Here is a 22,979-nt window from a genome sequence, read left to right as displayed (position 1 = left end):
CCTGTTGAGTCTACAGCACCAGCTGCTTCCACCAACCAGGGCCCCTAGATTTCACGGAGAGAGAGGTGACAATGGTCCAGACAATGGAACAGAACTGTTACAGTAGCCAGCAGGTACGGAGCTGGTACAGTAGCCAGCAGATACGGAGCTGTGCAGTGAGTAACCCTCACTCTCTGCTGCCTTAAAAGATGTACTAGAGACAGGCGCTAGCACCCAGAGGTTTCCTGTTTTCTCAGCTGTGGATTTGCAGTAACTGATCTTATACCTGCTGCCAAGCCTTTTTGACTGGGCACAAACTGTTTGGACACCATTATTGCCATGTCCTAAACACCTCACAGCCACAAGGTTGCAGACACAAAGTAATGGAGCCCATCCTGCCAGGGGAGGCTTCAGTCAAAGCACTTATGTTATCATACCGGTGATTATCTGAGATCCAGGCCAAACTCCCAGATTAGCGTCAGCACTGACAATGAGGCGAGACCCCGTCTCAGGCGTCTGCAGCACCACACTGTTATGATACCTGTGATTAGGTGCCAGTGATCGGCCTTATTATACGACACCTGTAATTAGGTTCCAGTGATGGGCCTTATTATACGACACCTGTGATAATCTGCCAAACCCCCCAGATTAGCGTCACCACATGAGGTGGGGCCTGACCCCTGACCCTGTTTCAGGCGTCTGCAGCACCACGTCTACAGCTCTACTTTCAGACAAATTAGAGGACCTTAACGTCAGATCATCTACACATTCAGACAGATTACAGGACCTTAACATCAGTTAACTTTTTAAGACTAGTTTGTCTTCAAAGTGTATAGCTGGTGGTGGTCTAATGTTGTAACTTCACCTCTACACAGATTACATGAAGTTCATTAAAACAACACCACGATCTCTACATTCAGACAGATTAAAGGAAATTAACGTTAGATTATCACAATCTTTACATTCAGACAGATTAAAGGAAGTTAACGTTCGATCATCACAAGAGGACAACTGTGCAGCTGACTGGGATGACCCTGGGACGACCCTGGGATGACCCTGGGATGACCCTGGCCTTGTGTGAAAGTCTCACATTAACATGTCAAAGGGCTTCTATTCAGATGCATATGTGACTACAAGTGTCTGTTCCTCTCCATAGTCAGGGAGCCCTCCACACACACACACACACACAGGTTTGTTTGTGCTTTGCTGACCTTGAAGGATTAGGCTTCTCCCAATTGAAAACAAACACTTGAAAATAGTGAGAGACTATTTATTAAGGACTATATATATTGGTGAACAACTGTAGTGTTCAAAACCCTTTCTAATGATTATTTAATCATGGCATGTGTGTTTAACTCTTCTGAGGTAATAAGAGTTTCAAAAGAACACTAGGAGAACATTCATTACAAGGTTTTGGTGACAGGAGTATCAGCGATAAACTAAATCACTCAGAACAGAGGCAAAGAGGGAGGTGCTAAGGAGGCCAAGAGGAGGTGTTGAGGAGGCCAAGAGGAGGTGTTGAGGAGGCCAAGAGGAGGTGATGAGGAGGCCAAGAGGAGGCCAAGAGGAGGCGTTTTGGTGACAGGAGTATCAGCGATAAACTAAATCACTCAGAACAGAGGCCAAGAAGAAGTGCTGTCCAGCAGATCCGTTTCACCTCTCTCTCTCCGTGAAACCTCAGGGCCCTGGCTGGTGGAAGTCTAAACAGGAGGTCCTGCCAAGATAGCGATGAACTGTGTGTGTGTGTGCGTGTGAAGACTGCGTCTGTGTGTGTGTGTGTGTGTGTGTGTGTGTGAAGACTGTGTCTCAGTCCCATTAGGAATAACTAGCTATTCAGGACTTTGCATTCACATTTAACAATAAGCCAATGGTAATGGTTTGTACTAACTAAATGTGTAATATCCATTGGGATCACTCTGGGAGGGTAGGAATACTGAGGAGTTATGCCACATAGGACTACGAATCTTCATATTCATTAAAAACAATTAAATACTTGGCTACTGAGCAAACATGAGTAATTATCCTTTCCCTCAGGGCCTGTGCTGTTGTGGTGTTTTTGGGGCAGCGGCCGCAGACACACTGACACACACACACACACACACACACACACAGGCCGGTAGCTTCGCTTCACAAAGGAAACCCGTCTGGCCTTTAAATAACTGATATCGCATCGCCAGTCGTCACCATAAAGACCAGCTAGTGCTGAAATGGACGTGAATTAAAGTCCCGTCTCTCCATCCAGAATCGTTCCTGTTGCATCTACAATTTTTTGTTTCAACCCAGAATTGTCGGGTGTGATAACGACCTTGAAATACATGTAGAAACACAAATACACAGTCAAATGTAATCTTCGCTTTCAGATATAGAGAAAAAGCGAGTCCAGTTTATCATTCTTGAGAAATCCTGGCAAAAACTTGAGCTACGGTAGGCTAGAGTTCGGAACAAAGAGAGAAGCTGTGAGCTACTACTTTCAATAAGGCAATGAAAAGTCACACGTTAACCAGGACTGCGAATACGCGGACAATATAGACTATTTGACTCATGTGATGCAAAATCGGAGGATTCACCAGTAGCTCTAAGAGTCGGCGAATTGGTGGATGCACACAACACAATTAAGGCTGTTTAGCGACATACCTCAGCCCAAACAATCACAAATACGGGAACAGGTCTGTCTATGCCATGGTGTTAACATGCAAGTCAACAATTGAGGAGAGAAAGCCTAAACATTTTTGAAAAATCACAATTGACTTGTTTAGGTCAGACGTGTTTCGAAGTCTCATAATAATCTGGCTGGATATTAACGTGCATCACTAGTTTGGTGTGTTCGTGGGGAAAACTAGTACCCTACGAGCTCAGTGGCAGGACTTTCAAGTGTGCCGATAAAAGAGAATTACATTTAAAGACATCAGACGCAAGCACTATCTCCCTGACCCAGATACTTTCGAAAGTTTCATAAATGCCCGCAAGAACGTGCTGGATGGTTTGAAAGACTGACTGAACAAACACATTGTATTGTTACCCCGGCATCGACCACCCGGAGTGCGTAATACCGACGCAACCCAATCCCGCAAGGTGTCTGCTTACCGAGGGTTCTGCTCAGAGTGGCGAACGGGTTGATTGGGAGAACCCTCTCGATGCATTTAACACTTACCTGTTGTGTTTGGACCGACACTGTGTCAGATTCTGTTCTACCTGCTCTCAATCTGCTGAAAATGGCGGATGCGTGCTGGATCCGTGGGGCTTCTCCAATATTACTGGTCGGTCGGTCGGGCCGGAGATTTGGGAGAGGCAAGAAGCTCGTTAAAGCATCAGGGATGGGGCCGTGTCAGAAGTGGTCTTGCAGACAGTCAGACCACGCGGTTTGGGACTGACCTGGCGTGTATATCAAACTTTCAAACAATTCTTTTTAGTCACACGGGCCAACTCACGCACCACCTCGATACTGCTTTGAACGAGCTGAATCTCGTGGTTCTGAAGTCAGATATTGTCCACAGATGGCGTTTGCCCTGTGACTCGGAGGAATGCAGGGGCTACATTTTAAGGGCCTGCCCGTAAACAGAAGACAACAGAGCACAACATGCACCAACGATTTCAAACAGGCTACACGTAGTCTTAACCTCATCGTCAAGTTCAAGAGCAGTATTTCAAACAGGCTACACGCAGTCTAAACCTCATCGTCAAGTTCAAAAGCAGTATGGAGCAGAACCTTAGACAGCAGGGTTGGTGGCTACTTTATCAGAATATCGCACGTCTGTGCACATTGATTCACCTTATCAGAATAATAAGCAGTCATCTTTTAAGACTGGCAGCTAACCTTTCTCATTCTCATTTCCATGATGCGTGTGACCCTAATGAGTGATCCCAGCGTGTTTCGTTCAACAAGATGAAATGCTTTGAATTGGTATAAATCATTATTATTTAGAACGGTGGGCATAAACTGTTGTTCTTTAACCTGGTTCGTTGATGTGTCATCATTATGTCTTGTCCATTATAATGGTCTCAGCCCAGGCTGGTCTATTATATGAAATCTTTTTTGGTGCCTCAAGCATGTGGCATGGTTTATCACCACCAGAGGGCAGTGTATCATAAGAACTGCACCACTATAGACGGACTTTCGACTGATTGTTCAATTAGAAAAAAGATATAATCAATTTAACAATGAATCACTTCTGTATAGAAAACGTATTAAATATCCTGGCATTATGTATAGAAAACGTATTAACTATCCTGACATTATCTCTCATGACCACAAAACTCATTTCAAATAATACAAATGATGTCTCAACCAGATGAATGTGTTTATTAGGGGAGGTTACTATGATACATGTGTTCCCACTTGTCCTGTTAATGAGACAGCTGAAGGCTGTAATATGTCCGTTGTGGTGTCTGCTTTGAAAGGGAGAAGTTCAACTGAGAAGGAGGAGAAGCACGGATCTAAATCTAAATATTGTGTCCACTGTTGTAGGCCAACCATACACAATATAATACCTCAATAATGTATTCACACACCCATGCATGAATAGGGCAGTCTGTCAATGTATCACGCTATTTGCGGTTGTAAAAAGGTCTTTAAAGGTGTTGTGGTTAAACAATTATCTTTATTTTAGAATACTTAGGATCCTCCTGTCATGAGCTACAAACAGCAGCAGGTGGCGCTGTGATCAAAGACACACCGCTTCGATCTCAGCAATGGGCCTAATCTGTGTGTCTGTCTGAGACGGGGACACAGCTACAGCGACACAGTGACACTGACACACACACACACACACACAGCAACACACACACACACAGCAACAGCACCACAGACACACACACACACACACACACACACACACACACAGCACCAGCGACACAGTGACCCAGACACACACACAGCAACACAGTGCCACTGACATACACACACACACACACACACACACACACACACACACACAGCACCAGCGACTATAGTGACCCTGACATACACACACAGCAACAGCGACACAGTGACACTGACATACACACACACACACACAGCAACAGCGACACAGTGACACTGACATACACACACACACACACAGCAACAGCGACACAGTGACACTGACATACACACACACACACACAGCAACAGCAACACTGACATACACACACACACACACACACACAGCACCAGCAACACAGTGACACTGACATACACACACACACACACAGCAACAGCGACACAGTGACACTGACATACACACACACACACACACACACACACAGCACCAGCAACACAGTGACACTGACATACACACACACACACACACAGCGACACTGACATATACACACACACAGCAACAGTGACACTGAGGGTTATGGATGGAGGAGGCTGGCAAAGTACGTTAGACCAGGGTTTCCACGAAGAACGGATTTTTAGTTGAGAACAATATTAATTAGGAATGTCAAAATTAACGCGTTAATCTGATTATTGTGGCCGAGATTAATGCAATAAAATATTTGAACGCAGTTAACGCAACTTTGTTTACTTCCGGTGTGCGTTGACCCATGACACGAAACCGCCGCGTGGCCTGCAGTCAGTTAAATAGGAGATATCGAGACGGTAATTGAAGATGGAGAGAGCTGAGGGATTGATGGGCGGAAAGTTTCTGTTTAAGTTTCTGCTTAAAAATTACGGAACAATCGACAAAACTAAAGTTGTATGTAGCATTTGTCAAGCTGAATTTAGCTATCACAGAAGCAGCTCGTCTTTAAGTTATCACTTAAATTCAAAGCACCCGACAGAAAGCAGTCCCAGGTTAGATGGTCGCCAACCCACACTCCACGACTTCTCTAGGAAAATAACTACACCAGTCTGTGAAAGGGTTACCAACGCTGTAGAACAATTGAGACGTTTCTTAAGCGAAAGAATGACAGCACTGGTAATGTCATACTACCGATAACTACTAAAATTCAGCGTAAATACAACCCTGATTATGTTAGATTTGTTTTTGTGAATGGAGGTGACGTCGTTGAGCCCAGGGTGCAGTGTGTTGAGTGCGTTTTAAAGCTGTCTAATGAGGCGCTCAAACCTTCAAATCTGAATCGACATTTGGAGACGCGACATCCAGCCCTCACATACAGAACCAGGTCCTGGAAAGGATGAAAGGTAGCCCGTTCCTTTTAAAACAAGTTAGACGAGTCGACGGACGTCAGTAAAGCTGCATTAGTGCTGTTTTTTGTGCGTTATCATTGGAGAGGACATGCTTTTCTGTGGAGAGCTACCAACTCGAACTACTGCCCAGGGGGGTATTCGTCGTAGCTCGCTAAACGGTTTAGCGAGCTAATTTTCAGGCTAAGATAAAAAACGCCCCTCTTTTTGGTTCGTGGAAGCAACTTTTGATAAATCACCATAGTTACATATCGATTAGCACTAACCTGCTCCAGGGCAGGCTAACTTAAGTGTAGCTGGATAAGCTTGCCACACCCCCGGAAAAAGGAGGGATCCCATTGACCAAGGACTGATATTAGAGTTAGATTAGCGGAGGGAGAGAGTTCTTTGTGATCGCCAAGATCCATTATTCTTGTATGAGCGCTACCGATTCAGCCGACAAGGAATCATTAATAAAGACCTTCTCGAGTAATTTATTGCAAACACCACATTGACTGTCTTGCGCTTTTTTGCGAGTGGTACATTTTTGTAGTGTCGGTGATGCGGAGAACAAAGCACTCATAATTATATGAGTGTTATTAGTACACCATAGCCAGGGCCGGCGATTGCTATAGGCGAACTAGGCGACTGCCTAGGGCGACAAATGGGTTGGGGGCGCCCTCTAGCGTCGCCCTTGGACCTACTTCCCATTAATCATAGTTAGAATAACAAGCAAATAAAAACATGTTTATTAATCATGATCATCCGAGGGCGCCCCTTCAGCCCTACGTTTACTTCAACCTGATTTTTAGATTGAATTGATGGTTATTGTCGATAGGGGGGGCGGTTGCGTTAAGTTACGTTACGTTAGTTATGTGAGGGCTCCTGCACATTGCCAGGGTGGGGTGAGCCGTGAGCGTGTCAGCTACGTGACATTCGCAAAAATGAAGCGGTCAATACCATCTGGAGCACAGGGACGAAAACGAAGAAAGGAAGAAGAGGAAAAGAAAGCCAAGTATAGAGGTAAGTCTTCTCATCTCAGCCATTAAGGTGTCAAACGAAATACATGTAGTATTGTGCATCACCTAATATTGGACGTTTCATTGCTGTCACTTAGGCTAGCTATAGCTAGCTAGCGACTGTTACTTTGCTAATTTGCTACGTAGGCTATTACTAGCAAACGTAACTTCACTGATAACCTACATGGATGTAAATGTCAAAAGACCAGTATCTGGATAACGTATGCTAGTTATGAAAAGTACAGTTGCTGTCTACATTAATTATAAATGGCATAAGTTCTGTTTAGTGACTGTTCACAACTAGCAGGTGCACACACAGTAACCATTTTGGGGATAGTGGTGGTGTTCACCCTTCTGTACAGTTCCTCCCCAGGAATATACTAAACATTTTGTTTATTTTTGTTTTAAATTGGCCAGATGCACTCAGGCAATTTTTGCAGAGGCCGCTGTAGAAAGGACGCCTGATTCGCCTCCCTCTGAACTTTGTAAGTAGCCCACACAACTAGTACTACTGTTGCTGTTTTTGTTATTGTTATTATTATTAGCAATTATTACTTTAATAATCACATCACATTAATACTACTAATTGTAATCAGTAGCCTAGTATTATTTAGCCTTGTGGCAGTAATTGTAATATATCTACTACAAGTTACATGGTCAGATAAAATGTATTTGTACAATGCAACTATGTGGTAGGATGATAGAAATGACCAAATGCAACTGTGTAACGAACAGCATGGATGAACTCTGTGTTTAAATACAGCTGCAGGAGAAGGGACATCCAGTAGTACTCAAGGGGCCAGTAACACACAGGCCAGGAACACACAGCCTGCCTCAGGTGAGTCTATTTAATAGTATTTATTCAAGCCACATCCATACTTTAAAGTACAATAGAAACATGTTAGCATGTATTAAATACAATAGCTTGTTTTCTTAAAGAAGTTCAACCACATTCATGATCATTTCACTTATTATATTAAACACTGCTTGTCTGGCTATACAATATGCTTGAATACAGGTGAAGGTGAAGGGACATCCAGGACCACATCAAGCACTCTGGGCACCAGTGAAACTACACTGCCACCTGCAGACACCTCACCCTCCACAATTCCTGCTATCCAGGGAGAACCTATAGGGAGAACCTATAGATCCTGCTGACTGGCCAGCTGTGATCCGGTAAGGACAGAGTTAGTTTGCAGAGGACCATACCAGACCAGTCCAGACTTTACATTTCCAAAAAGAGATGAAGGGAGAAGCTGCCACCACAACCACTTCTACAGGAAATTAGTAAATGGGGAGAAAATCAAGAGAAGCTGGCTTGTATATTCAAGGAAAAACAATACTCTGTATTGCTTCTGCTGCAAGCTCTTTTCACAGAAAATGACCACCTCATTAGGATTGGCCTAAATGACTGGAAGAATTGTAGTGAGGTATTTGAGATATTTTGTAGAGGTACGTACAGTATCCATAAAAGCACTTTTGTTTGTAGAGGGTATAGTTAGGGTATAGAGGGTCATAATTTGCTTAAATGTCCTTACAGGTGCTTAAGAGTGTTTTGCACAGTTTATGGAGTTAACTTAATCCTAACTTTGAGTGTGTAATAAATTATTTAAACTAATAAAAAAGAAAATGTTCTGAAACTATTCTAGTGTTTGTTGTCCATGCAACATTTATTGTTGAACTGCAATGTAGAATAGTATAATTATAAGTGGGTGAAAAAACTGCTATGTGATGTTAAGTATTGTGTGTGGGGGGGGGGGGGGGGGGGGGCGCAAAACTCAATCTCGCCTAGGGCAACCAAAGGGCTAGAGCCGGCCCTGACCATAGCATATCATTATTGTAGAAAATGATTACGGTGGACTCATGATAAGAATAGAGAGAAATACAGACAATTTATTTTCACTGCTTCAATTTATTGCATTTGTTATTAATACATTTAGTCATTTAACAGACGCTTTTATTCAAAGCGACTTCCAAGGAAATGTAAAACTACATCGAGGAAGGAGGTGAGGGGATTTGAACTAGCAACCATGCAGATTCAAACCGGTAGAGGAAACCTCTGTACCAGCTGACTCTTGCCATCAGGAATTCATACATAGATATCACCCTATAAACATCCCAACACACCTTGCTCTCACAGCGGTGGTGGTGTTGAATTTTGCCATGATTATGGTCTTGTATTCTTCATAAGCGTTCATGTTCATCTCCTACTCGCCAGCGGAGAAAAAAAGAGCCCTGTTCTTTGAGTTTAGAACCATTATACCGTTAGAAAATCATGGTTTTGGTGATCGACCTTTCCTGCCTTTTGAAGTAGGACGTGCACGTGCAAATGCCATGATAACTTTAGCCTGGTTGAAATTAACCACATGATTAGGATGCGGATCAGCCGTTAACGAACCGATATTTGCTGTTCTCAATCAGCTCGCTAATCTTAACGGGCTAAAAGGCCAATTGATTAACTTAGCTTCAATCCTACGACGAACGTACCCCTGGAATGCTCGGTTCTATTTATGTTGATAATAGATTGCAGCCACAGATTTAAATCATTATTTCAATTATTTGAATCATTATGTTGACCTATTTGAACCTATTTATTTGAACATTATTTGAACCTATTTGTTTGCATGTCTGAAGCATCACCTATTTTAATTAGGCCTAGCTGAGTGGTCTTGTTTGCATGTTTCATCACTTGTTTTGAGTGCATGCTATCTTTTGGATCTATTCTGGTTTTATTTCCTTGCTTGTTTGCTGTGCACAAATAGGCCTACTGCATTTAAGTTTCTTTATTTCAAAACTCTTTTGGATAATAAATCCCTTTTGACTGAAAATGCTCTGCGGTTTTATGTTTTCTGGTGCACAATACAATTTTGATTGCAATATCTAGAGGAAGATTTTCTTGTATTGATTTCTAGGCTCCCACCTGTAGCAGGTGCTGATGTTGCTTTTTGTGGCACATAACAATCGCTTATTAATAAGAATGGAATATAGATTAGCTAAAATAAGCGGGGTGTCTGTTGGGCCCCGACCTGTTACAAATACGAAAAGGTTGGGAACCCCTACGTTAGACCACACTGACCCTGGACACTGAAACTCTGGTGTGGATGCATGTCAAAATATACCAAACTGTAACAGCCCGGCTCTTAGGCTCGTCCAAGAATTCCGAAATACAGCAAAGTTTCTCAAATACAAAGGTTTAATTGACAAAGTTCTCAAACAACGATACAACACTGTGCTCTCTTGCTCAGGAAGTGCACACGGACACGCCCCCCCAGGTGGTTGATCACCGGCACCTGGAAGACAGAGATTGAACACAGCCACACACGCACGCACTCAAATGACACACGCATTCCTGCAGACAAAACAGGCAGAGCCGACGAAACCCAAAGGGGTTCGTCACACAAACACACACACACACACACACACACACACAGACACACAATATTACACACACACACACACACACACACACACACACACACAGACACACTCATAAACAGAATATTACACACACAGACACATTCATATACAGAATATTACACACGCACGCACGCACACAGACAGAATAAAACCCCCTTAAAAACACACAGAATAAACCACACACACTTCATACACATCACATGCCAGGGACACAGTGTACACACCATACTTGCACCCCCCCCCCCCCCAACACACACATATCTCTCACACACACACACACATATCTCACACCCAGTAAACCAGAACACCACCCAGACACAACACAGCACACACAACTCTCACATAACACAGCACACAGAAACAACAGCCGCCCCAAACGCACACAAAACTCACACACAACTGGAACACACCACACAATACACACACAACTGGAACACACCACACAATACACACACAACTGGAACACACCACACAATACACACACAACTGGCACACACCACACAATACACACACAACTGGAACACACCACACAGTACACACACAACTGGCACACACCACACACACAATTTACACACAGCATCCCTCCACGCTCACAACTTGCACAGGTTACACATAAAACTCGCACACAACACATCCCACACACACAACACACGCCACGTACACCACACCCCCCACACACACATGTGCTGCTGAACTCACTGACCAAGCGAGAGTCCTGGACACCCTGTTCTCCTGCTAGCATGATGCTATATATGTAAAAGCACACACCATACCTCCGCTCTGCAACATGACACACCAGCACAGATAGGGTGTCCACAGGGACCACACACAAACACACACACACACACACACACAGACATACAAATACACATACACATACACATACACATGCACATGCACACACACACACACACACATATACACATACACACACACATTACACACACAGACACACACCTACACGGACACACACACACACACACACACACACACACACACACACACACACACACACACACTTACACTAATACACACACACACACACACACACACACACACAGACACACACACACAGAGACGCACACACACATAGACACACACACAGACACACACACACATACACACACACACAGACACATACACACAGACACATACACACACACACACAGACACATACACACACACAGAGACGCACACACACATAGACACACACACATACACAGGGATGCCAGATGGGTGAATATTTCTGCAGTAAGTGTGTGTGTGTGTGTGTGTGCTGGTGTGCTGTGTGTGTTTCTGTGCTGGTGTGTGCTGAGTGTATGCCAGTGTGCTGTGTGTGTGTGTGTGCTAGTGTACTGTGTGTGTGTGTGTGTGTGTGTGTAAATTCACTACGCTGCCAGGGGACTTAGAAGGGGTCACTGTTCCAAACACTACACACACCATGAGACTATTCCACTCAAACACTACACACACCATGAGACTATTCCAAACACTACACACACACACAATGAGACTATTCCAAGCACTACACACACCATGAGACTATTCCAAACACACACACACACACACACCATGAGACTATTCCACTCAAACACTACACACACCATGAGACTATTCCAAACACACAGACACACCATGAGACTATTCCAAACACTACACACACACACACACACCATGAGACTATTCCAAACACTACACACACCATGAGACTATTCCAAACACTACACACACCATGAGACTATTCCAAACACTACACACACACACACTGACTATTCCACTCAAACACTACACACACTATGAGACTATTCCAAACACACACACACACACCATGAGACTATTCCAAACACACACACACACACACCATGAGACTATTCCAAACCCTACACACACCATGAGACTATTCCAAACACTACACACACCATGAGACTATTCCAAACACACACACACACACACCATGAGACTATTCCAAACACACACACACACCATGAGACTATTCCAAACATACACACACACCATGAGACTATTCCAAACACACACACACACACATACCATGAGACTATTCCAAACACACACACACACACACACACACTATGAGACTATTCCAAACACACACACACACACACCATGAGACTATTCCAAACACACACACACACCATGAGACTATTCCAAACACTACACACACCATGAGACTATTCCAAACACACACACACACACACCATGAGACTATTCCAAACACACACACACACACCATGAGACTATTCCAAACACACACACACACACACACCATGAGACTATTCCAAACACTACACACACCATGAGACTATTCCAAACACACACACACTACACACACTATGAGACTATTCCAAACACACACACACACACACACACACTATGAGACTATTCCAAACACACACACACACACACACACCATGAGACTATTCCAAACACACACACACCATGAGACTATTCCAAACACACACACACACACACCATGAGACTATTCCAAACACTACACACACAATGAGACTATTCCAAACACACACACACACACACACCATGAGACTATTCCAAACACACACACACACACACTACGAGACTATTCCAAACACACACACACACCATGAGACTATTCCAAACACACACACACCATGAGACTATTCCAAACACTACACACACCATGAGACTATTCCAAACACACACACACCATGAGACTATTCCAAACACACACACACACCATGAGACTATTCCAAACACACACACACACACACCATGAGACTATTCCAAACACTACACACACCATGAGACTATTCCAAACACACACACACTACACACACTATGAGACTATTCCAAACACACACACACTATGAGACTATTCCAAACACTACACACACTATGCTCAATCCTGTCGTTCATAAAATGATTCTTAAAATCATTGATTTGAAAATGAAAATGATTCATCCACTTCACACATCTCAATCAATTAAAGACACAAATATGATCACATTCTCACATTCATATCACCAATCAAAAATGCGGCTACTCTTTTGTATAAATAAAACAAAGGACACAAAATAAAACAAAGTTTAACACATTTTATTGATTTCCTGTACAGCCCAATACACAGCAAAAGCTTCAGGCAAAGTTGCACTTAAATATAGGAGAGCTGCCTTAAGACAATCATCCAAACAATTACAAATAGAACTAACCCCGCACACAAAGACACCACCCACCCACATTGGCCCCGCCCCTGTCATTAGCTCCACCCACTCCAGCCCTTTCAGCCGCCCCAAAGATGTCTATGAGGCTCATACAGTATAGTATAGTACAGTGATATACCCAAAGGTGTCTATGTGGCGGCGGCTCATACAGTATAGTATAGTACAGTGATATAAAGTCAACACACAGGACAAGAAGTTTGAAAACGAACAGAACAGAAAGGGACAAAGAGGAGGGGGCGTGGCTCTGCTGTCACTTCATTAAGAGGCATCAGTACCCTTAGAACCCTAAGACAGGGCATCAGTACCCTTAGAACCCTAAGACAGGGCATCAGTACCCTAACACAGGGCATCAGTACCCTTAGAACCCTAAGACAGGGCATCAGTACCCTAACACAGGGCATCAGTACCCTTAGAACACTAAGACAGGGCATCAGTACCCTTAAAACCCTAAGACAGGGCATCAGTACCCTTAGAACCCTAAGACAGGGCTCCACATTCTCCTGCAGTTAGGTACAGAGCCTTTAAGGGTGTGAGGGTCCATCTCACTCTTTAGCTAGAGAGTCCATCTCACTCTTTAGGGTTCATCTCACTCTTTAGGGTCCATCTCACTCTTTAGGGTTCATCTCACTTTTTAGCTAGAGGGTCCATCTCACTCTTTAGGGTTCATCTCACTCTTTAGCTAGAGGGTCCATCTCACTCTTTAGGGTTCATCTCACTCTTTAGGGTCCATCTCACTCTTTAGGGTCCATCTCACTCTTTAGGGTTCATCTCACTCTTTAGGGTCCATCTCACTCTTTAGGGTTCATCTCACTCTTTAGCTAGAGGGTCCATCTCACTCTTTAGCTAGAGGGTCCATCTCACTCTTTAGGGTTCATCTCACTCTTTAGCTAGAGGGTCCATCTCACTCTTTAGGTGCATTTCACTCTTTAGCTAGAGGGTCCATCTCACTCTTTGAGGTCCATCTCACTCTTTAGGGTCCATCTCACTCTTTAGCTAGAGGGTCCATCTCACTCTTTAGCTAGAGGGTCCTCTAAAGGTGACAGCTAGTGGGTCCATAGCAATGGCAGAGGAGAGGAGAGAATAGGCAACCTTGACGGGCACCTCTGCCAAGAGAGACGGGCACCTTTGCCAAGAGAGACGGGCACCTCTGCCAAGAGAGACGGGCACCTCTGCCAAGAGAGATACCAAGGCTTCTGTCCACTGGTAAGTACTGCAGCCAGGGGGAGAACATGCAGATGATTTATCCCAGAAATGAAAGCGTCACCAGATCCAATGTTTTGAGTGCTGAACACAAATAGGACCTTAACTAATGACACTTATATACATTAATGTGTCCACCCTTGGGGTGGGGTACGGGATCACGGTCCCATTTTGGAGTTCCAAACGAAGTGTGTGTGTGTGTTGGGGGTTGTTTGCGCATGTGTGAGTGTGTGTTTGTGTGTGTGTTTGCGCATGTGTGTACATAAACTTCCCAGCTGGGGCAGGAGGTTTGTGGTATGCCCAGAACTATAAGGTCCTGGAAAGGTTGGAAGTAGGAATAAACAGTGTGAGTGTGTGTTGGGTGTGTGTGTGTGTGTGTGTGTGTGTGTGTGTGTGTGTGTGTGTAAGTGTGTGTGTGTGTGTGTGTGTGTGAGTGTGTGTGTGATTGTGTGTGATTGTGTGTGTGTGAGTGTGAGTGTGAGTGTGTGTGTGTGTGAGTGTGTGTGTGTGTGTTTGTGTGTGAGTGTGTATGTGTGTGTGTGTGTGTGTGTGTGTGTGAGTGTGTGTGAGAGTGAGTCTACAGGGTCACTCCAGAGCTGTTATCAGGCCTTCAGTCTCCAGCTCATCAGGGAATCCATACAGCAGGCTAGACCCTGAGAGAGAGAGATAGAGAGAGGGAGGGAGAGAGAGGGAGGGAGAGAGAGAGGGAGAGAGAGAGGGAGAGAGGGTTGGAGAGAGGGAGGGAGAGAGAGGTAGGGAGAGAGAGAGAGAGTGTTACTCTCCCAGGACTAATCCAGTAGTGCTCTTAGTGTGCTTATGCAAGAACAACACAAGAGCCAAATCATTCTGTTGACTGTTCAAACATTGCAGTATTGAATGTTGAACATTGAATGCGAGTGTCTGTTACATACGTGGGAAGTGCACTGCAGTGCAGTGAAGTGAAGTGAAGTGAAGTGCAGTGCAGTGAAGTGAAGTGCAGTGAAGTGCAGTAAAGTGCAGTAAAGTGAAGTGAAGTGAAGTGAAGTGAAGTGAAGTGCAGTGAAGTGCAGTGAAGTGAAGTGAAGTGAAGTGAAGTGAAGTGAAGTGAAGTGAAATGCAGTGAAGTGAAGTGCAGTGAAGTGAAGTAAAGTGCAGTAAAGTGAAGTGAAGTGAAGTGAAGTGAAGTGAAGTGCAGTGAAGTGCAGTGAAGTGAAGTGAAGTGAAGTGAAGTGAAGTGAAGTGCATGTGTGACACTCACAGGCTTCAGCGCACCTTCCTGGAGAAGTGCAGTGCAGTGAAGTGAAGTGCAGTGAAGTGCAGTAAAGTGCAGTAAAGTGAAGTGAAGTGAAGTAAAGTGAAGTGCAGTGAAGTGCAGTGAAGTGCAGTGAAGTGAAGTGAAGTGAAGTGAAATGCAGTGAAATGCAGTGAAGTGCAGTGCAGTAAAGTGCAGTAAAGTGAAGTAAAGTGAAGTAAAGTAAAGTAAAGTAAAGTAAAGTAAAGTAAAGTGAAGTGAAGTGAAGTGCAGTGAAGTGAAGTGAAGTGCAGTGAAGTGCAGTGAAGTGAAGTAAAGTAAAGTAAAGTAAAGTGAAGTGAAGTGCAGTGAAGTGAAGTAAAGTAAAGTAAAGTGAAGTGCAGTGCAGTGAAGTGAAGTGAAGTGCAGTGCAGTGCAGTGAAGTGAAGGGAAGGGAAGGGAAGTGAAGGGCAGTGAAGTGCAGTGAAGTGAAGTGAAGGGAAGTGAAGTGAAGTGAAGTGAAGTGAAGTGAAGTGAAGTGAAGTGAAGTGAAGTGAAGTGAAGTGAAGTGCATGTGTGACACTCACAGGCTTCAGCGCAGCTTCCTGGAGATGGCCCTTCCTGCTGATCCCACGGCCATGAGTGACAGCAGCCCCATGAAGGCGGAGCCCAATAGCAGACCCCTGCTTACTCCCCCTAGGACAGAAACAGCCAATCAGATCACACCAGAAACATGCTCACGATTGGCCCTGATTAAAGGGTTAATTCCTGATCAGATCAAGACTGATTGGCCCTGATTAAAGAGTTAATTCCTGATCTGATCAGGACAGAGCATCCTGCATGGCACCTCACCTGCCTTCCCCTCAGGTGCCTCCCGTTCCAGAGGAGTGGGGGAGCCCGGCTCTTCCTCAGGAGACTCAGTTGCCATGGGAACCACCACCACCACCACCACCTCCTCCTCCACGTTGACTGTTTCTATCGTTGGACACCCTGGACACTTTGCGCAGTCTGGAACAGGAACAGGTTCCTCGACAGGAGCTGTTTCTGCTGGGGCAGGTTCGTCCGGAAGAACATCTTCAGGGCTAGCTTCCTCTTCAACAGCGACCTCAGGTGCAGTTTCTTCTCCAACAGTCTCCTCTTCAGCGGCTGGTTCTTCCTGGGTATCTACTAGAACAGCACCTTCACCTCCCTCCTCTGACTCTCCCTCCTCTGACTCTCCCTCAGGGGCAGGTTCTTCTGGGGCAGGTTCGTCTGGGGCATGTTCTTCTGGGGCGGGTTCTTCTGGGGCGGGTTCTTCTGGGGCAGGTTCTTCTGGTGCTGGTTCCTCATCAACTACGTCGACTGGAACAGGAGCCACTTCTTCCTCTGCAGCAGGTTCCTCTTCAGCAACGTCCTCGGACACAGCCTCCTCTTCCACAGTTTCTGGAGGAGCCACTGCAACGACGTCCTCTGAGCCAGCTTCCTCTTCAGCTGTTTCCTCTGGGGCAGTTTCCTCTTCAGCGGTTTCCTCTGGGGCAGTTTCTTCTTCTAGAGTTTCCTCTGGGGCAGTTTCTTCTTCTAGAGTTTCCTCCAGAGCAGCTGCTTCCTCCTCTGCTTCTGCCGCAACAACACCCTCTGAAGCTTCCTCTTCAGCTGGAACAACTGGGGCAACTTCCTCTTCCACAGTTCCCTCCGGAGCAGCTTCTTCTTCCTCTGTATCTAATGCAACAACTGGGGCAACTTCAGGGGCAGCTTCTTCCTCCTCAGGGGCCGCTTCTACTGGGATGACCACCACCTCCTCCTCAGGGGCAGCTTCCTCCTCCTCAGGGGCAGCTTCTACTGGGATGACCACCACCTCCTCCTCAGGGGCAACTTCTTCTTCCTCAGGGGCAGTTTCCTTCTCCTCAGGGGCAACTTCTTCCTCTTCAGGGGCAGCTTCTTCCTCCTCAGGGGCAACTTCTTCCTCTTCAGGGGCAGCTTCTACTGGGATGACCACCACCTCCTCCTCAGGGGCAGTTTCCTCCTCAGGGGCAGTTTCCTCCTCAGGGGCAGCTTCTTCCTCTTCAGGGGCAACTTCTTCTTCCTCAGGGGCAACTCCTTCTTCCTCAGGGGCAACTCCTTCTTCCTCAGGGGCAGCTTCTTCCTCCTTAGGGGCAACTTCTTCCTCTTCAGGGGCAGCTTCTACTGGGATGACCACCACCTCCTCCTCAGGGGCAGTTTCCTCCTCAGGATCAGCTTCCTCCTCTTCAGGGGCAACTTCTTCTTCCTCAGGGGCAGTTTCCTCCTCAGGGGCATATTCTACTGGGATGATCACCACCTCCTCCTCAGGGGCAGTTTCCTCCTCCTCAGGGGCAGCTTCTTCCTCCTCAGGGGCAGCTTCTTCCTCAGGGGCAACTTCTTCTTCCTCAGGGGCAGATTCTACTGGGATGACCACCACCTCCTCCTCAGGGGCAGTTTCCTCCTCCTCAGGGGCGTCTTCTTCCTCAGGGGCAGTTTCTTCCTCAGGGGCAGCGTCTTCTTCCTTGGGGGCAGCTTCCTCCTCCTCAGGGGCAGCTTCTTCCTCCTCAGGGGCAGCCTCTTCCTCCTCAGGGGCAGTTTCCTCTGGGATGACCACCACCTCCTCCTCAGCATCCTCCACAGGAGCAGCCTCCTCTGGGGCAACTTCCTCTACAGTCGGCTCTTCAGGTGCTGCCGCAACCACAACAGTTTCTTCTGCAGCTGGTTCTTCAGGAACTGGTTCTTCTGGTGCCAGTTGTGGTCCGTCTGCAGCGGCTGGCTGGCTCTCCAGTGAGAGGGTTTCTTCAGGGGCTTCCTTAGCTGCATAACCAGCACTGTCTGCCCCTCTCCCCCCAAGGCCTGCAACAGAACACAGAGTTACCGCACTGGAACCAAATAAATGTCAATACAATCACAGGTATAGGTTTTGATGTTCATTTTGACTTATGCTTTCATTTATTCCTGTGCGCATAAGCACAGTATATGTCCGGGATTATGAAATCAATGCACAGACTGCACAGAAAAGACTAGCCTCTGATAATAATAATTCTTTAATTTAATATTAACTACTTGTACTTACTAACCGAGAGTGAGGTCATACAGGGAAATATCAGACTGAGGCTGTAACGTATCGACCGAGCGACAGCGAGTTGATACGGCAAAGCCTCAGTCTGATATTTCAGAAAACATTACAGCTCTCAAGTCTTCTCACGACGCAGTTTGTTTCAGGCGAGGAGGTCAATACGCGGCTGGCATGACTACCTATTAGTCAATCAGAATGCTCATACTGTCGTTGCCATATAATAAATAAATATAATATTAAAACATTAAAATGATATTATATTATTCTTAACCAATCATATACTTTATGTGATAACTACTATGCTGTTGTGGGGCTGTGTCTGTTCCGTAATAAGACTAGCGGTACCGGGTTAGGATCTAACACAGAACCCTAGCGGTACCGGGTTAGGTTCTAACACAGAAGGCTCGTGTGCCAAAGATGGCATGTTTGAGCTCTATACAGTGAGTCATGAGAAAGAAGAACCACACGCAAAGGTCACCGGTTATATTTAACCCCTATGGAGATGTTTGGTACTCTGCCAGAAAGAGAAGTACACTACACACACTCACATAAACACACACACACACACACACACACTCACACAGTACACTATGCACCGCATCTATGCTGGACCTACAGATGAAAGAGAAGTACACTACACACACACACACACACACACACACACACAGTACACTATGCACCGCATCTATGCTGGACCTACAGATGACATGTGTGATATGCCACAGGGAAGAGGCTGCTCAACACTTAGAGAATATAGTTAAAAAAAATCACTCTCTTCCTCTGATACAAACCGGCCCTCAATGAGTGTGCCCATTATTCAATTATATATGAAATTATATCATTTAATTATATAATATCTATGTATTTAATTATATAATAATTAATATTATATATATTTAATGCATGTCATAAACATCTATCTATACAGATGTCATTAGATTACAGTGGACATGCATTTGTATGGCATAGGCACATAAACACATATCCAGATCTCCTGCTCTAGCCGAAGTGGTCCTGTCAGTGTGTGGTGGTGTGCATGTTGGCTTTCAGTCAGAACTGCCCCATACGTTCCCACCAGGTATCCCATCCCTAGCCCGATCCTCTCCCTCTCTCACACACACACACACACACACGACAGCGGTTGTACATCACATTCTGACACACGTGCACATACACACGCATATAGCATATTACATGCAGTCCAACAGGGAGGGGGGGTGGGGGGTTCTTATGTCAGCTGCTAGTATTCCTCGATATCCCCTAGCATCAAATGATCCCAGGGAGAGTTCTCAGCGATCCATCTCAGGGGAGGGCTATCATTTCACGACTTGAGTTTAAGAATGAGGCTTAAGATAGATTTGACAGTATTTTGGGGATAAAAAAGTCGATTTCTAGCTGTGATAAATCCTGTCCACAAAAAGTCCTAAACTATTTTCCATGTATTGTATAATACAAAATACCTGTTTTTAATGATTTTGTTGCTGTTTCGTGATTTCCGCTAAGAAAAACATTTTCATCACGCGAATAAACGTTTCAGGTGTTGCATACCAACCCATTACTTGCTGACAAGTTACGTTAAATGACCGGACTTTTTGCGGAATGATATGAAAAATGTGAATTAGAAGCAAAAAAGCCGTTGCCAATGAAAGCAGTCATTTCGCAGCGGCCAATATAAAGAAGTATCAGACCTCCGAACGTTGTGGTGGCCCATTCAAATCAACGGAACGTTTTGGAGGACATTCTGAGGAGCCTTATAATATATAATATAATATAATATAATTATTATTTAAGTCAGTTCAGTCAGAAAACTCTCATATGTCAGTTATGTAAATAACATGTTAGAATGTTTGGCTTGGCGGACTAGATATGCTTCAGCTGCTACTGCTGCTGTTAAATACAGCCATTGTGGTGGTGAGGCTACTGCTGCATTTATGAACAAATACAACCCAAAGATCTCGACAGGTGGTGCATTTGGTGGGGGCATTTGCCTGGAATACAGTTATCTCGGAGCATTGTAGACATGACTTTGGCAAGTGTGTGTGTGTGTGTGTGTGTGTGTGTGTGTGTGTGATGACTTACTGAGGGGTGCAGCAGCACACAGATGAGCCCCCAGAGCCAGAAGAAGCAGCAGCGTCACACTCCTCATGATGTCCCGCGACAGGAAGCAGGAACTCCTGGGATAGAACAGCTGCCCTACAGCTCAATAGACTGTTCAGCCACTCTTCAGTGTTCCGGACTCTTCTCTCTCAGCGTTCCGGACTCTTCTCTCTCAGCGCTCCACCAACTCTTCTCTCTCAGCGTTCCGGACTCTTCTCCCTCAGCGCTCCGGACTCTTCTCTCTCAGCGTTCCGGACTCTTCTCTCTCAGCGCTCCGGACTCTTCTCTCTCAGCGCTCCGGACTCTTCTCTCTCAGCGTTCCGGACTCTTCTCTCTCAGCGCTCCACCAACTCTTCTCTCTCAGCAGTCCTCTTCCTTTCCCTCTGCTGTGTGTATGGTGGTAACATCCTGCTCCCCACACGCCTCTCTGTCCGTGGAGTCCGGGGGGGGGGTAAGGCACACCATGCCATGTGTGGAGACCTCCATATAAGAGCAGTCATGGGAGTATATAGGCAGGGGGGTGGACACTAGTCTGGGCCTGTCGTGGGGCCTATAGGCAGGAGTGTGGACAGGCTTGATGGGGCAGTTGTTTGCGGACTCACTGGCTCACAGGTTGTGCCCCCCCCCCTCCCCCCTCTCCGGCACTCTGAGTCCATTTCCAGCCCTAGGCCCCCCCCCCACCCTCTAGGACTATTCCAGGCTTAAGAACCTGCACGTGAAGAGGAGCGTGTGTGTGTGTGTGTATCATGTTAGCCATGTGGTGGTTACTGTGTGTGTGTGTGTGTGTGTGTGTATCCTGTTATCTATGTGGTGGTTAGCGTGTGTGTGTTAATCATGTGGTGGTTAGCGTGTGTGTGTGTGTGTGTGTGTGTATCATGTTATTTATGTGGTGGTTAGCGTGTGTGTGTGTATCATGTTATCTATGTGGTGGTGAGCGTGTGTGTGTGTGTGTGTATCCTGTTATCTATGTGGTGGTGAGCGTGTGTGTGTGTGTGTGTGTTAATCATGTTATCTATGTGGTGGTTAGCGTGTGAGTGTGTGTCATGTTATCTATGTGGTGGTGAGCGTGTGTGTGTGTGTGTGTATCCTGTTATCTATGTGGTGGTTAGCGTGTGTGTGTGTGTGTGTGTTAATCATATGGTGGTTAGCGTGTGTTTGTGTGTGTGTTAATCAGACTCGCCCATCTGACTGCCAAACAGAGAAGCGTGATTGGTCACTCCACAGTCCAGTGGCGTTGTGCTTTACTCACCAGGTGCCTTAGCAGTCGTTGACCCCGCTCTGTGACTTTACGTTGTGTGTGTGTGTGTGTGTGTGTGTATCATGTTATCTATGTGGTGGTTAGCTTCGTGGCTGAGTCGCTGTTGTTCCTCAACGCTTCCACTTACTAATAATATCACTTACAGTTGACCGTGGAATATCCAGCAGGGATGACATTTTCACGAACCGTCTTATTGCAAAGGTGGCATCCTATCACAGAACCACGCTTGAAGTCACTGAGCTCTTCAGAACGACCCAGTTTATATCACACATGTTTGCACATGGAGACTGCATGGCTAGGTGCTTGATTCTATACACCTGTGGCAACGGGTCTGATTGAAACACCTGAATTCAATAATTAACAGGTGTGGCCAAATACTTGTGTCCATATAGTGTGTGTGAGTGACAGTGTGTG

General features: G+C 45.5%; 2 protein-coding genes across 2 annotated transcripts in view; both read right to left on the bottom strand.

Annotated features, from left to right (window-relative positions):
- Positions 1-3,704, bottom strand: part of prdm2b (PR domain containing 2, with ZNF domain b) — a 40,358-nt gene extending 36,654 nt beyond the window's left edge. The window contains 1 exon segment of the mRNA XM_031567174.2: positions 3,131-3,704. The gene's annotated coding sequence lies outside the window, so the exon portion shown is untranslated.
- Positions 3,705-15,467: 11,763 nt separating this feature from the next.
- LOC116220451 (titin-like) lies at positions 15,468-21,479 on the bottom strand. The gene is made up of 4 exons (XM_031567107.1): positions 21,290-21,479; positions 17,005-18,987; positions 16,740-16,848; positions 15,468-15,595 (listed from the first exon to the last, which is right to left on the bottom strand). Exons 1-3 carry the CDS (start codon positions 21,354-21,356, stop codon positions 16,745-16,747), a joined length of 2,154 nt encoding a protein of 717 aa, XP_031422967.1. The 5' UTR covers positions 21,357-21,479; the 3' UTR covers positions 15,468-15,595; positions 16,740-16,744.
- Positions 21,480-22,979: the final 1,500 nt, after the last annotated feature.

This window comes from Clupea harengus, chromosome 5, assembly GCF_900700415.2.
Source record: "Clupea harengus chromosome 5, Ch_v2.0.2, whole genome shotgun sequence".
NCBI classification, from domain to species: Eukaryota; Metazoa; Chordata; class Actinopteri; order Clupeiformes; family Clupeidae; genus Clupea; species Clupea harengus.
Note: the sequence above shows the minus strand (reverse complement) of the source record. Positions and strands in the feature narration are given on the sequence as shown.